General features: G+C 41.3%; 1 protein-coding gene across 3 annotated transcripts in view; it reads left to right on the top strand.

Moving 5' to 3' along the window:
* Positions 1–403: 403 nt before the first annotated feature.
* LOC112252846 (inositol polyphosphate-5-phosphatase A) overlaps positions 404–16150 on the top strand; it is a 277551-nt gene continuing 261804 nt past the window's right edge. The window contains exon 1 of one of the 3 annotated variants that reach the window (XM_042323490.1): positions 404–959. In XM_042323490.1, the coding sequence (XP_042179424.1) occupies positions 888–959 (72 nt within the window). In that variant the 5' untranslated portion in view covers positions 404–887. The remainder of the gene's footprint in view (positions 960–16150) is intronic. The other 2 variants (XM_024424512.2, XM_024424511.2) reach the window with 2 other exon arrangements.

The following is a 16150-nucleotide window of genomic DNA, read 5'->3' as shown; positions in this document are numbered from 1 at the left end:
TTAATAGATAGTGTCATCTGCAATTAAAAATAATGTAGGCCATTCTTATCTCCTGCACTGACTCAAGCACACTGCAGCTGCAACACTGTTCGCTTGCAATGTCTCCTACAACCCAGTTTTTAGGTACACTATTGACTATAGTACTTTCACTATAGTACTTTCATCTTGCTAATTAGCTGACCAGCAAAGTTTTTTATCATGTATCATCTGTGTCACTACCAAAGGTCAGTAATAATCAGTCTAGGTTTTATTTGTTATGACATTGCCATATGTCAGAAGCTGCATCCACAGTGAATGAAATTGTTTAGGCAGGACAGTTAGATTCCACAATTTTGCGTATTTAAAAAAAAACATGTAAGCAACAACAAGTCAAGTGGCCTAAAAGTAAGGGCTCCGGGGCAGTCTGGCGTGGCTTTTCAAGTAATGCGTTGCCCTTTTAAAACAGCTCCGTCTTTCCATTCGCTTGGTGACGTCAGGACAGTGAAAGACTCCAGCCTATCCTCTCTGAACAATCAAAGGCAATGGTCCTTACGGAGTCGCGGTTTACGAGGGAGACTTTTTCACTGCAAAAGCCAGGGAATTAAACACTCACTGTTGGAATGAACCAGAGCCCAGTCAGTAGTCGCTATGGATTAAAACGGAAACAGTTGTGATGGCTGTAAATGTGAAAAAGTAGCCAGAACATCTACAGAGCAGCAAGACCGTCAGCAAGCAGCTAGATGCACGATCCTTGCTAGTATGAGCGAGCCGAACGTTCACAAACCTGGCTGCAGTCACAATTCCTCAATATTTTAACTCAACCAGCCTCGTGAAACCTTGAACGACTTTTGCTACTTTCAATTCCGAACAGTCCAAAATCGGCTACATTTTTGATTCCAGACAGAATTATGGCGGGGAAGCTGACAGCAGGCTCGGGAATACTGCTCGTGACAGCCAACGTTGGGTCGCTCTTTGAAGATGTGAGTTGCTTTGCCTGCGACAGTCCGTTACAATGTTTCTTCGCAACTAATGTGATTGTTTCCCCTGTTGTTGTGGTTACAATGTTTCCACCAATGCCGCTTTCAATTGATTCCACTGCGCCCGTGATATGGCCAGTAGTCTTTATCGTGGCGTCGTAAGCACCTTACTTTCACGTGTGAGCACAGCCACAGCGTGGGCCTCTAGCCAGCAATGTTGATAATGCTTGTAGTGTCTATCATTGTAGAAACCGTGATTTGGGGAAACAACTATTAATTGGACCTCCCGGTTTGGACGTTGCGGATAGGTTGCATGGGTTGTTCTCTGCCTTGCAGTTTGCTGTCGTAGTACAACATTATTGTGACAGCAAGTAGAGGAGGTGTAGATTTATTTTAGCAGCCTACTGCACCGTGCCTGTTTTGACGTTCACCAAGGCCTTTAGGTTATCATAGAAGTCCACTCTTTTCAAACAAAATTATATATAGAGATAATCTAGACCGTTTTTTTTTTGTATCAATGTTTGTCCATAGGCTAAACGTTTTCCACATACATTCAGATGGGCAACATGTATCTTCCTGCATGGGTCCAGTGTGAGAAGGATCATGTTTTGGTAGCTTTTTCTTGACAGCCATATAGGCCAACCTAATGATGAGGTGTGTACAGACTCCCGACTTTGCATTTGGGCATGGACTCTCCTTTTGTTTTTATAATTACACACATGAAACAAACGCATACTTTGTGTTGAGATAGCAGGTTTTGATGACATAGGCAGTGGTCTATTCAACCAGATCTAACATGAGATGTAATGATGTTTTCCTTTTCACTTGTTGCATGTGGAATGGAAGGCCAGATAGACTAGGGTGAGCTAGGAGTATGTGAGGAGGACTGATATACTTGATTGGTCCAAAGCATGAAAATCAAATCAGCTGATTTGGGCACAAGGTCTTTTTCCTTTCACATTATGCTATGGTACTGTAGATGGGTTGTACAGCCAATTGGATGCCCTCTGAGTAGTGTAACTTCGTAAAAAAAGAAATTGTTAAACCTAATTTTTACATTCTGTCAAAAAGAGCAAATTTCCAACTTAATATATAAAAAAGTTTAAGTGCCAAGTAAAGTAACAGGGTTGAGCGTAACAGAGTTACCTTATTTCTCAGAATGAGTTGCCAGTTCCTTATATAATTGTGGTTTACGCTTATTGCACATTTATAAAACACAGACCTTACAGCTAGTTTAACAGTCTTTGGGCTAAAATGCCACGTGACAAATTGACCATACATTTTTCCAGAATCAATGTTCATTGATACTCCTGTTTTAGTAGTGTCTGCCCTGCACGCAATTTGAGCAGTTGACACATAAAAATGAAAAATTGAATATTGTGCAAAAACATCAATTCAAATTAATTTGACATCGCCCAGCCCTACTCGCTAAGCAAGCAGTGTGACATCCTTTACACACACACACTTGTAGTTGTTTTTTTTGGAACACAGCGCTGCATCCGGCACATTATCTTCACAATACAACAAACAGGCCCATTCTTTTCAGGAAAACCCAGGTAGCGCCCTGACGGTACCAACATCGCGATACTCGTTAGTATCGTGGCAAGTAAACAAAACACAAAGCTGACATCACTTCTTTAGGGAAACAGCCCTAATGTTACAAACAAACATCATTATGTTGTCATCCAGAGTCACATTTATTTATTTTCCAAGATACAGCACACAATATTTTATGTACAGGTTTTTAAAGGTCCAAAGAGTGAGTTCTGCTTCGTGTTTTCATTCGCGACACCGGTATTGTCCTGGACCTAAACCCAGGGTATAATGTCATCTTGTAACTCTACATCAAACACAGTGATCATAAACATTGACACTGTATATAACATTAGTTTTATGATATGGAAATGTGAAGTGCACATTTGGACTCACAGGTGTTTGGTTTGCTTGCATGACTTTAAATCGGTATTTATTATAATCCTCAACATCTCATTTTTCAAAATACGTTGAGTCTTGGTAACTTACAGAATTTCCCTCACTCGGACAACACACAATTGGCAAAAGCTGCCCAATTTAACGGGAGGGATGGAGGGCAACTTCTTGTCGTGGACGGTCCTCATGTTCAGAACGGCTGTTAGTCAAAACCCATAAAGTGTGGTGAAGAGGAGACACTGAGCTCTGACGTCATGTACACCATGTTACTGGACAGCCACTGCGTTCCAGTTTAGGTGTGTGTTTGTGTCCAAATCTGACATTTTGAAACCGTTTACGTCTATGAGTGTAAAGTGCTACATAAATAATCATCGACAGAAATTACAATGTCAAAGCAACATATTAACTCGGGCTATACAATGATGGTGAAAACGTGGATAGATGTTGAGGTTAAGAGGGTTAAAATCTTCCTAGAAGTCACATAGGTTGCACAGAGGGACATGTCAGAATTATTCATTTTGGCACTTTAGCAAGTCTTTATGTAAAAATGTGATGTATTTAATTTTCCATGTGGTCTATGTTAAAGGGCACTTCATTTAATGTAACAGGGCAGGCTTTTAAAATACAATATTTGTGCACAATATATTCTTAAAATATAAAAGGGATGCAAAAGGAACTCATTTTGTGGAACGACCCAGGTGCCTCTGTGTCTGTTGATGACTATTTTGCTTTTGCAGAGGCAGCATCTATTCATCCTGTGGTCACAAAACATTTAAAATATGACCAGTCACACACTTAAAAAAAAAAAAAAAAAAATCCAGCAATATGCAAACAATATAACAAAAATATCTATACAAACAATACAAAAAAAGTGTGTGTGTGTGTGTCAAAGTCCCTGCTGTTCTATGAGATTTTTATTTTTTAAAGGTAATTTTGCTGTTTGTGTGAGTAATTGGAGATGGAAGGGAGTTCTATGCGATCATAGCTCTGTATAATACTGTACATTGTCGTGAATTTGTTTTTGACTTGGGGACTTTGAAAAGACCCCTGGTGGCATAACTTGTGGGTTATGTATGAATTGAATTTGTTTATGCAGACAATCTGGAATTTTCTCATAAAAACCAGAAGAAAACAAGTTAATCTCTCATCAACCCTCAACCAGGAAAGACTGGCATGTTGTTGATGTTAGTTCTTTATTTGCAGTTAAGGGCAAGCCGTGTTGCTCTGTTTTGAGCCAGCTGCAGCTTTGCTAGGTCTTGTTCCCAGGGGTTGAGGAGGGAGTCAACCATGTTATATCTTGAGAGATTTAAGCTTGTAAGCTTTTTCAAGGTACCACTAAGTGCTGATTTCTCTGGCTCCTTATTATATTTCAGCTCGTCAATTTGGGAATATTTTTTCCCCCAACTGAAACCCGTTTCGAAATTAGTTAGTTGATAACAACATACAGATGGAAAATATGTTTGTGGGTTGTGCTCATTGAACAGCATACTTCTCCTCCTCCCACTGCCAGCCCAGCATTCACTATCAGTAGATCCAGGTTCCCTGGAACCGACACACTCATTCACTCCATGTTGATGGATCATGGTCCTATGGTCTCAATAAAGAAAGGTGTGTGTGTGTGGGATGTTCAAACAGCCATTCAGCTGCAGGTGAATCTTTCACTGTACTTTTTTATGTTCGTCCAAGTTCTCTGGATGCGAACATCAAACATTCATAATCTGCAAGGGTCCAGAGGCAAAGTCAAACAGTCATTGTGAGACAACCCTGCTTAAGATGTTGAAAGGCAAACATTTATTTCCTGGAGTGCTTCAAATGTAAAGGGTAAATGTTAATCATTATTTACGTTTGTGAATGTCTTGCACACCCACTTTGTTTTATTTATTCACAGTTGGCCTTGCTATTGTACAGTACATTTGTGTCTGGTAAGTTAACCCCTTTCAAATCACATATTATTGGTCTCATACACATATTTAGTTGTAGGCCTATGCCGTTTCCGCCCATCACCATGACTGACGAGTTTTGCACTGGTGCAGTGATTTAAACAGGATCACATAATGGCTGTGAGGTTGGAGGGTCATCAGAGGAGATAACTGCCCCATAGCTATACTGTATACCACTCCCTCCCTGCTGAACTCTAGACAGAGGACAGAAGGGCACCTTCCTCCACCTAGACACCCAGGTTGGCAACAAATTCCCTCCCTTCTCTAAAGAGACAACTCTGCTAGTGCTTACAGCGTCGTATGAATACCATCCGGCCTGGATGTCATTTTCTATACCCACTACCAATCCATGTCATGTAGAAGGCTATGTCCTATACTTTGGAGAGGTGCAGTGGGAAACAGCAGATGCCTGTTTTGTCATGGGGCTTGTCTCTTTTTTTTGCCCCACTATGGTACAGTTCTCTGGATACGGGCTCTGCTGTTTGACCTCACTGGCTGGGCACTGTACCTAGCTCTGGCGTGCTGCTTCTGTCTTCAGTCTCTTTCACTGTAGTCCCCTGACAGCTCATTAGCTCCGGCCGTCGCAGTCTTGTCTCATTACAAGTGCACCCAGACCCCAGTTAGCTGGCATATTTACACTACTAAAGATAGAAAAAGGATGGAATGAAATGAGAAGAAAAATCTGTGTCCTCGAGCTTGGCCCTGATCTAGGCTTAGCTGCTTTGCTGGCGGCTTGGAACCCTGAATGACTATTAGGATTTTTAACGTTGCTACCGTAGGTGGGCCCACTGCTAACACTCCGTTAAGAATCAGAGAGCAGTGCCCCGGTAAAGCTCAGATAATTGTGTTTTTCTGGTAAACACGTAAGAATGTTATAGTGCATTTCAGATGGAACAGAAATAACCCGTGGAAAAAGCTGTTGGTTTATATTTAGGCCCAGATCACATGACTGATTCTAGGTAATGGGGAGGCTAAGTGAATCATATGATATAATAACCTGCAGTGTGTAGTTATAGTGCCGGAGGGATATTAGACCACAATATGTGTCTTGTTAGGTTATGGTGCTGAGTATTAGATCTGGTGTGAGAACATGAGTTTTGCTTCTTCCACAGTTCAGTCAGATTGAAAAGAGTATGCTTGCTAGATGTTTATAATAGCGTAATTGCAGAGAAGAGGTTAACAGAAGTTTTGACAAAAGGGTAGGTAGCTAATAATTTACTGTAATTGGTGCAGAGCTTCAGACCAATTGACAACTACTGACCTTAACTGCTCAACCATACCAGATTTTTTCAAAGCTATGGGCAATTCATGATATATACATTACACTATATATACAAAAGTATGTGGACACCCCAAATTAGTGGATTCGGCTATTTCATAAATTCGAGCACACCGCCATGCAATCTCCATAGACAAACATTGGCCGTAGAATGAAGAGCTCAGTGACTTTCAACGTGGCACCATCATAGGATGCCATCTTTCCAACCAGTCAGTTCGTCAAATGTCTGCCGTGCTAAAGCTGCCCCGGTTAATGCCAAGCATCGGCAGGAGTGGTGTAAAGCTCGCCGCCATTGGACTCTGCAGCAGTGGAAACACGTTCTCTGGAGTGATGAATCACACTTCACCAACTGGGTTTGGCGGATGCCAGGAGAACGCTACCTGCCTCAATGCATAGTGCCAACTGTAAAGTTTGGTGGAGGAGGAATAATGGTCTGGGGCTGTTTTTCCTGGTTTGGGCTAGTCTCCTTACTTCCAGTAAAGGGAAATCTTAACACTACAGCATGCAATGACATTCTAGACGATTCTGTGCTTCCAACTTTGTGCCAACAGTTTGGGGAAGGCCCTTTCCTGTTTCAGCATGACATTGCCCTGTACACAAAGCAAGGTCCATAAAGAAATGGGTTTTCGAGATTGGTGTGGAAGAACTTGACTGGCCTGCACAGAGCCCTGACCTCAACCCCATCAAACACCTTTGGGATGAATTGGGTAGTCGACTGCGAGCCAGGCCCAATCGCCTAACATCAGTGCCCAACCTCACTAATGCTCTTGTGGTTGAATGGAAGCAAGTCCCTACAGCAATGTTCTATCTAGTCGAAAGCCTTCCCAGAAGAGTGGAAGCTGTTTCAGCAGCTAAGTGGGGACCAACTCCATATTAATGCCCATGATTTTGGAATGAGATGTTCAACGAGCAGTAACATTTGGTCATGTAGTGTATCTCTTTATTGTATTTTTTTGTCCCAAATAAGCTTTGTTGCACAATTTAAAGATCAATACACTGCATGTAAAAGTATATCTAGGCAAAATATAGGCCTTCCACAACCATGGAACCCTGACCTGTTCACCGGATGTGCTACGTTGTCCCGGACCTGCTGTTTTCGACCCTCTCCCTCCCTCTCTCTCCCCTCTCTTCCTCCCTCTCTTTTGCACCTACTGTCTCAACCTCTGAATTCTCAGTTATGAAAAGCCAAATTACATTTACTCTTGAGGTGCTGACCTGTTACACCCTCTACAACCGTTGTGATTATTATTTAACCCTGCTGGTCATTTATGAACGTTTCAACATCTCGAAGAACTACAGGGGGGAGAAGTATTTGATAAACTGCCGATTTTGCAGGTTTTCCTACTTACAAAGCATGTAGAGGTCTGTCATTTATATCATAGGTACACTTCAACTGTGAGAGACGGAATCTAAAACAAAAATCCAGAAAATCACATTGTATGATTTTTAAGTAATTAATTTGCATTTTATTGCATGACATAAGTATTTGATCACCTACCAACCAGTAAGAATTCCGGCTCTCACAGACCTGTTAGTTTTTCTTTAAGAAGCCCTCCTGTTCTCCACTCATTACCTGTATTAACTGCACCTGTTTGAACTCGTTACCTGTATAAAAGACACCTGTCCACACACTCAATCAAACAGACTCCAACCTCTCCACAATGGCCTTGACCAGAGAGTGTGTAAGGACATCGGGGATACAATTGTAGACCTGCACAAGGCTGGGATGGGCTACAGGACAATAGGCAAGCAGCTTGGTGAGAAGGCAACAACTGTTGGCGTAATTATTAGAAAATGGAAGAAGTTCAAGATGATGGTCAATCACCCTCGATCTGGGGCTCCATGCAAGATCTCACCTCGTGGGGCATCAATGATCATGAGGAAGGTGAGGGATCAGCCCAGAACTACACGGCAGGACCTGGTCAATGACCTGAAGAGAGCTGGGACCACAGTCTCAAAGAAAACCATTAGTAACACACTACGCCGTCATGGATTAAAATCCTGCAGCACACGCAAGGTCCCCCTGCTCAAGCCAGCGCTTGTCCCGGGCCGTCTGAAGTTTGCCAATGACCATTTGGATGATCCAGAGGCGGAATGGGAGAAGGTCATGTGGTCTGATGAGACAAAAATAGAGCTTTTTGGTCTAAACTCCACTCACCGTGTTTGGAGGAAGAAGAAGGATGAGTACAACCCCAAGAACACCATCCCAACCGTGAAGCATGGAGGTGGAAACATCATCCTTTGGGGATGCTTTTCTGCAAAGGGGACAGGACGACTGCACCGTATTGAGGGGAGGATGGATGGGGCCATGTATCGCGAGATCTTGGCCAACAACTTTCCCTCAGTAAGAGCATTGAAGATGGCTCGTGGCTGTGTCTTCCAGCATGACAACGACCCAAAACACACAGCCAGGGTAACTAAGGAGTGGCTCCGTAAGAAGCATCTCAAGGTCCTGGAGTGGCCTAGCCAGTCTCCAGACCTGAACCCAATAGAAAAGGGAGGGAGCTGAAAGTCCGTATTGCCCAGCGACAGCCCCGAAACCTGAAGGATCTGGAGAAGGTCTGTATGGAGGAGTGGGCCAAAATCCCTGCTGCAGTGTGTGCAAACCTGGTCAAGAACTACAGGAAACGTATGATCTCTGTAATTGCAAACAAAGGTTTCTGTACCAAATAAGTTCTGCTTTTCTGATGTATCAAATACTTATGTCATGCAATAAAATGCAAATTAATTACTTAAAAATCATATAATGTGATTTTCTGGATCTTTGTTTTAGATTTCGTCTCTCACAGTTGAAGTGTACCTATGATAACAATTACAGACCTCTACATGCTTTGTAAGTAGGAAACACTGCCGATTTTGCAGGTTATCAAATACTTGTTCTCCCCACTGTATCTGATCTTAATGGCCATGTACTCTTATAATTCCCATCCGGACTGGCCACCCCTCAGAGCCTGGTTCCTCTCTAAGTTTCTTCCTAGGTTCCTGCCTTTCTAAGGACTTCTTCCTAGCCATCGTGCTTCTACATCTGCTTTGCATGCTGTTTGGCGTTTTAGGATCGGTTTCTGTATAAGCTCTTAGTGACATCTGCTGATGTAGAAAGGGCATTATAAGTAAATTTAATTGACTAATAATGTTATTATTTTAGCAAAATAGTTTAACCAGCTTTTTTTTGGTAATAATAACTGATCTGGCTTTGAAGTTGGTCTATGAAAATAAAGTTTTGGTTACAAATGTAATAACCACAACCATTCACAATGCACATCCAATAATAACGACCAATTTCTAGGAGCAGGCATTATAGAAAATGAACACAGGTCTCATTAACAATCTCTCAAGCACAAGCCCACGTGCTAGTGAGTAGCCAACTAATCTTTTAAATTTAAAGTCTAGCCAACTTGGATCCATTTGCTTGCCAACAAGGTAGAAAGAACATTTGCACTGTTATGAATACACCCTCATGTTTGTCTCCAACTGTTTGAACAACACAGCCTGTTCACTTTGTTTAGATATTGATATCAAGTGGCTACCTAGATAATATACTTATTTCTGAGAATGAGAACGAGTTGCCGATTACTTATCTAAATGTGTGTTTTTATGCTCATTGCAAGTTTATGAAACACAGACTAGGCAGCTAGCACATGACAGTCTTTGTCTAAAATATATTTTTTTCCAAAATCATGTCAATTGATCCTCGCGTTTATAATAGGGTGTGCTCTGTTCTACATTTTGGGAGTTGAGACACAAAAAGGGTATCGTTCGAAAATTCTCATCTATTACATTAAAATAATGTCTCAAGCGGTTCGGTGTCCATTTGAGCGATTTTCTGTTGGACCAAGCCTCAAATGCAAATTGCGATTTTAAACTGCTTTCTGTCAGAGAGGAAGAAGTGATCTTCTGTTGTTGTTGTGAGTGGCAGGGGGAGGGGCTTGTTGTCTGTGTGCAAGTGGGAAGGTGCACAGTTCACACAGCAAAGGAGACGAGACCAAAAAGACAGAACGCTCATAAAAATATATAAAAACCTTGATTTTTGCGATATAGGCATTTGGAATATAACGTCAAAAGATTAATTCTAATTCGTATGATATATGGCCCAGCCCTAGATGACACCACCATCTCTCCTAGTTTTTTCTGCCTGAGAGGGTTCCAGTATGTTTTAGATGTTGCCGGAATGGAAAATTGCTGAAATAAAGATTAGATGGTGCTATTTTTGTGGGCTCCCCATAGCTCCGGGAGGTAGGTGTGCTGAGGGTGCCCCCTGATAAATCGAAATTAAAAGAATTATGTATATATACAGTACCAGTCAAAAGTTTGGACACCTACTCATTCAAGGGTTTTTCTTTATTTTTACTTTTTTCTACGTTGTAGAATAATAGTGAAGACATCTAAACTATGAAATAACACATGGAATCATGTAGTAACCAAAAAAGTGGTAAACAAATCAAAATATATTTGAGATTATTCAAAATAGCCACCGTTTGCCTTGATGACAGCTTTGCACACTCTTGGCATTCTCTCAACCAGCTTCATGAAGAATACTTTTCCAACAGTCTTGGAGTTTCCACAGATGCTGAGCACTTAACTCTGCGGAGCACTTAACTCCTTCACTCTGCAGACCAACGGATGACTATGGAGGACAGGTCATCTGATTCAGCACTCCATCAATCTCCTTCTTTGTAGAATAGCCCTTACACAGCCTGGAGGTGTGTTGGGTCATTGTCCTGTTGAAAAACAAATTATAGTCCCACTAAGCGCAAACCAGATGGGATGGCGTATCGTTGCAGAATGCTGTGGTAGCCATGCTGGTTAAGTGTGCCTTGAATTCTAAATAAATCACTGACTGTGTCACCAGCAAAGCACCATCACACCACCACCTCCGTGCTTCACGGTGGGAACCACACATGCAGAGATCATCCGTTCACATTCTCCGCATCTCACAAAGACACGGCTGTTGGAATCAAAAACCTCATATGGACTCATCAGACCAAAGGACACATTTCCACCAGTCTAATGTAAATTGCTCGTGTTTCTTCGCCCAATCAAGTCTCTTCTTCTCATTGGTGTCCTTTTAGTCATGGTTTCTTTACAGAAATTCGACCATGAAGGCCTGATTCACGCAGTGTCCTATGAACAATTGATGTTGATGTGTCTGTTACTTGAACTCTGTGAAGCAGTTATCCTCTGCAACATAGGTAACTCTGGGTCTTCCTTTCCTGTGGTGGTCCTCATGAGAGCCAGTTTCATCATAGCGCAAGATGGTTTTTGCGACTGCACTTGAAGAAACTTTCAAAGTTCTTGACATTTTCCGGATTGACTGACCTTCATGTCTTCAAGAAATGATGGACTGGAGTTTCTCTTTGCTTATTTGAGCTCTTCTTGCCATAACATGGACTTGGTCTTTTACCAAATAGGGCGATCTTCTGTATACCACCCCTACTTTGTCACAACACAACTGATTTGCTCAAACGTGTTAAGAAGGAAGGAAATTCCACAAATTAACAAGGCACACCTGTTAATTGAAATGCATTCCAGGTGACTACCTCATGAAGCTGGTTGAGAATATGTCAAGAGTTTGTAAAGCTGTCAAGGAAAAGGGTGGCTACTTTGAAAAATATCAAATATAACATTTATTTTTTGGTTACCATATTATTCCATGTGTGTTATTTCATAGTTTGGATGTCTTCACTATTATTCTACAATGTAGAAAATAGTAAAAATAAGGAAACCCTTGAATGAGTGGATGTGTCCAAACCTTTGACTGGTACTGTATATTCTTTAAATACTCCCCTGCAAAATATGAACATTGCCTTCATAACTCCTGTATGAGTGGAGAAAAATACTCCTCTGCACCCCCCTCCCACATCGACAGCAGCCTCGACCCAAAACATCTCCTCCTGCCCCCTCAGAACATGAAATTAGATTTTCAAAGGGAAAATGGAGTGAGATGGATTGGCCTGGCATCTCGAAGCCTGAATAATCAGCGTCTTTTGCCTGAAGAATATCTTAATTCCTCTCCACTGAAGCCCATGATGGTGTCTTTGACTGTTTGTTTGTGTGTTTTAATAATTTTATCTTTTTAATAATAAGTTGACACCTTGGGCCTAGATTTAACCGTGATGATGCTGTTGATTATGCCTACATAGATTTTTCAGTAAAGAATACTGAACTCTTATGTTGCTGCATTTTTTTCCCCAATTGACTTAATAAGGAAAAATCGAGAGTGTAAACATGTTGTCTAGACATTTAGTAGATTATTTTGTAATTGGCACAGCTTGGAGTTTAGAGGCATTCCATTTGTCTTTTACAACCCTTAATTTCTTTGGAGGATGAGAATCTGAGATGTTCAGGAGACCTCTGCAGAGCTAGGCCCTTACATTGATGTCAACAGGCCCAAGATGCAGAGCCCCCTTTGTCAAAATCAGGGGTGGTAAATATTTTGCTTGTCCATGCCTCTCCAGGGTGCTGTTGGAGAGACACACCGCTGCGGCGCTCCACCAACGTTCCGTTAAATCATCTAACCTAAGTCATGTAGCCTATGGTAGAAAGTGTATATGGCATTGTCTGTAGCTTACAGGCTGGAGATCAAATGTATGACATTCGCTAGGTTTCCATCCAAATGGCGACAGATTTTCATGCAAATATTCGCATAAATAAAATACAAAACTGCAGGTTTTCCACCAGAGATGTTTCCATCAACTTCACTAGTTGTGCAAGTAAAATAATCTTTGTGGTTAAATTCCCATGTACGAAAAAAATTGCATCTAATTTTTAACTTCTGTACGTACTGTTGGTTTTGTCACAAATGTCTCTAGCCAACAGTTTCCTGTATACAGTGCAGGTAGCCTATCACATGATTATTATGGACAAAAGAGCAAGATTATTTTTATTTGTCGAACTGCAGTCAAGCATCGATCATCATGTCTCCAGAATAAGACTTGATATTTATTGGAAAGGAGCATCAATCTCATAGCCTTACACTTGCACTGTAGTCTAATAAACTGCACACTTTCCCCAGTAGCAGTGGGAGGACCACACATGTCATCGTGTGACTCCAAGTTAACTTCGATATGATGGTTATATCAATGTTTGCGCATAAAAGCATTTCCACTACCAGTTCTCACGTAAAACATTTTACCAGCACAGAACGATTCCATCTTTCTAGCGTATTGTCTACATTTGGAAAGTTTACTGACCAATTTGCTGTTTCCAATCAGGCCATTTGCACAGATTTTTTTGGTCCTGATGTGACTAGAGTACAAAAAGAAGAAAGTCTTATTTGAAAAATAATAATAAAAAAAACAAAAAAATTGATCTGGACCGGCCTTGATTTCAACATCCATGGACCGGACCAAATCTGAACCATTCATAGACGTCTATGTTTGGTTCACCTTTGGTCCGGTCGGAACCAGCCTTGATTTGGACCATACATAAAGTATATTTCAATGTCCACAGATATCCGGTGTGGACATTCCTATATTTGGCCCAAACATAATGTCTATAATTGGTTTAGATTTGGACCGGCCTTGACTTGGCCCAAACATTTGAAAGGCCCAAATCTGAACCAATCATAGACATCTATGTTTCACAAGAGTTGACTGCAGAGTACAGTTCAGTACAATACAATAGAGTATATATAGTACAGTATAATGTATTGTACCCTAGTCTAATGTACTCTACTCAAGGCATCTGTTCACCTTTCATTCAGAACCTAACTTCCATGTCTGGAAACATACTGATTTTAGCCAATAGCAGTAGTGTCAATTGATAATTGTCATCCATTGTTTTTCTACCTGAATCCGTCTGTACTCCGAGTCGCTATTCACAATTTCCCCAGCATGGAGGAAAACATGGGAGAGTTCTCATAGACCTGCAGCAAAAAAATCCTCCATTTACACATTTACGCAATAATGTCTAGCTGCAGACTTTGGTTAATACATGCCGTGCCCACGACATGCTTCGCCCATTATGCGTCACTTACTACATGATGCACCCACTGACATTGAGGCTGCTAGCACGGTCTCTGGCCCACATTCCAGCACAGAAGGTGGTGGTAGTGCACCGACATTCAATGCCAACATTCAATGCCAAACAGAGGAGGGAGGCTGCTAGCTAGCTAGGGAACACTGGTACACAGTGTTGTCTGTCCCCACAGTTCAGTTAATGTTACGGCGAGAGAAGTAGCTACCTAGTGTAGCCAACCCAACTCTCACGTGGTACTACCAGGTAGTGATTACCCTCTCCACAGCGTTAGAATAACTGTGGAAAGACGGTGTCCTAGCTAGCAGCCTCAATGGCAGTGGCACGGCATGTAGTAAGTGACACATAGTGGGCGCTGCATGTAGTAAACGTGGTCTGCCGAAAGACAGATCCTTTTCCATTTACATCAAGCTTATTTTATGTGTGCATTTCACACTACTTTGGGATTATAATTTGATTGTAAGGCTCGTGAATGTCCCGCTTAATTAATGTTTGTTATCGTCAAATCAACAGCAATATACTTAAACAAACTTCAACCAGTAACAAGGCTCTTTGGTTAGCTTTGCTACCAACGTAAGTCAATGAGCGTTTAGCATTCTAGCTAACAACTGCTGCATCCAAAATAGGTATTTTGCAACTGTCACAAACAAGTATTGTCTTAGCGACTGTTCAAGCAATAATCAAAACAACATTGTTAAGCCTCTGAGAACTGCTAAAAGTTGTTTGTTTTATCCGGCCAAAAACATATAGGACGTTTTGGTTGAGGTGACCGGGTAGAATGTGCAGCTCCCAACAGTGCGACCAATTTTATAAATGTAACTCACACAGCCAAGTCAAACGGTCGCAAAATGCGACTAAATGGTTTGTATTCATTGTGTTATTAACTTGCCTTTTACTACAGCACCTTGTATTTATTCAGCATTTGGTGTGTACTGCAATTGCTAGCATCATTTTTGTTTCATATGGATTGGAGACTGGCTCAGCTAACACGCAAACTAGCTAGCTACCAAACTTGCTAGCTATCGCTTCGTTCGGGCCAAACGCCATTTAACATGTGACTGTATTCATGATACAGCACTCCCTCGCATGCCTTATTACTTTTATAAAACTGTTACCAACATATTAAAATAACAATGAGTTACATATTTTCATGAACTTTATTTTCGTAAGTCAATTCATACAATTTCATTCTTCCACCAGACGATGCAGTCCGGGCAAAAATCTGGTTGTTAGTTCTTTTTGGTCATGATGCTACAGACGCGACCTCGTCCTTACTTCTTTTTGCTGAGTTGCTATGCAAGAGGACTGATCGTTCGTTCTAAACAAATTGGTTGCTGTGCAGGCTGGATAACATTCTTGTCACTACCTAGTCACGTCAAACATTGAACCTGATCTGATAGTACACTAAAAATGCTCGGCTGGAAGCAAGGGGAAATAATGTGCGAGCTGAGATGAGAACAAGAGGTGATTCGGACGGCAACATGAACATGATATTCTTGGAGACTTGGTGATAATTCTCAGATGGAACTGTTAGCAGGCATAGGTGTATCTGTGACGGCCAATACAGCACGGCTTGGACCGCTGCTTGTCTGATCAGGATCCAAACAACCAGTTTTATAAGTTGCTTGGACTCACTCTGTGTGCAATAATATTGCTTAACATGATTTTTGAATGACTAACTCATCTATGTACCCCACACATACAATTATCTGTAAGGCCCCTCCGTTGAGCAGTTCATTTCAAACACAAAGACCAGGGAGATTGGTATTGGCAGATTGGTAAAAAAAAGAAGCAGGCATTAAATTTCAAATAAAAACAAATTGTATTGGTCACATACACGTGTTTCGCAGATGTTATTGCTTGTGCTTCTAGCTCCGACAGTGCAATTACACAACATATCCAATACACACACGTCTAGTAAAGGAATGGTGGACAATATATGGACGAGCAATGTCAGTGCGGCATAGAATACGATACAGTAGAATAGTATAGGATACAATATATACATATGAGATGGGTAATGCACGATATGTACATATTATTAAAGTGACTAGTGTTCCATTTATTAAAGT

This window comes from Oncorhynchus tshawytscha, linkage group LG06, assembly GCF_018296145.1.
Source record: "Oncorhynchus tshawytscha isolate Ot180627B linkage group LG06, Otsh_v2.0, whole genome shotgun sequence".
Lineage (NCBI taxonomy): Eukaryota > Metazoa > Chordata > Actinopteri > Salmoniformes > Salmonidae > Oncorhynchus > Oncorhynchus tshawytscha.
This window is presented reverse-complemented; position numbering and strand designations above follow the sequence as displayed.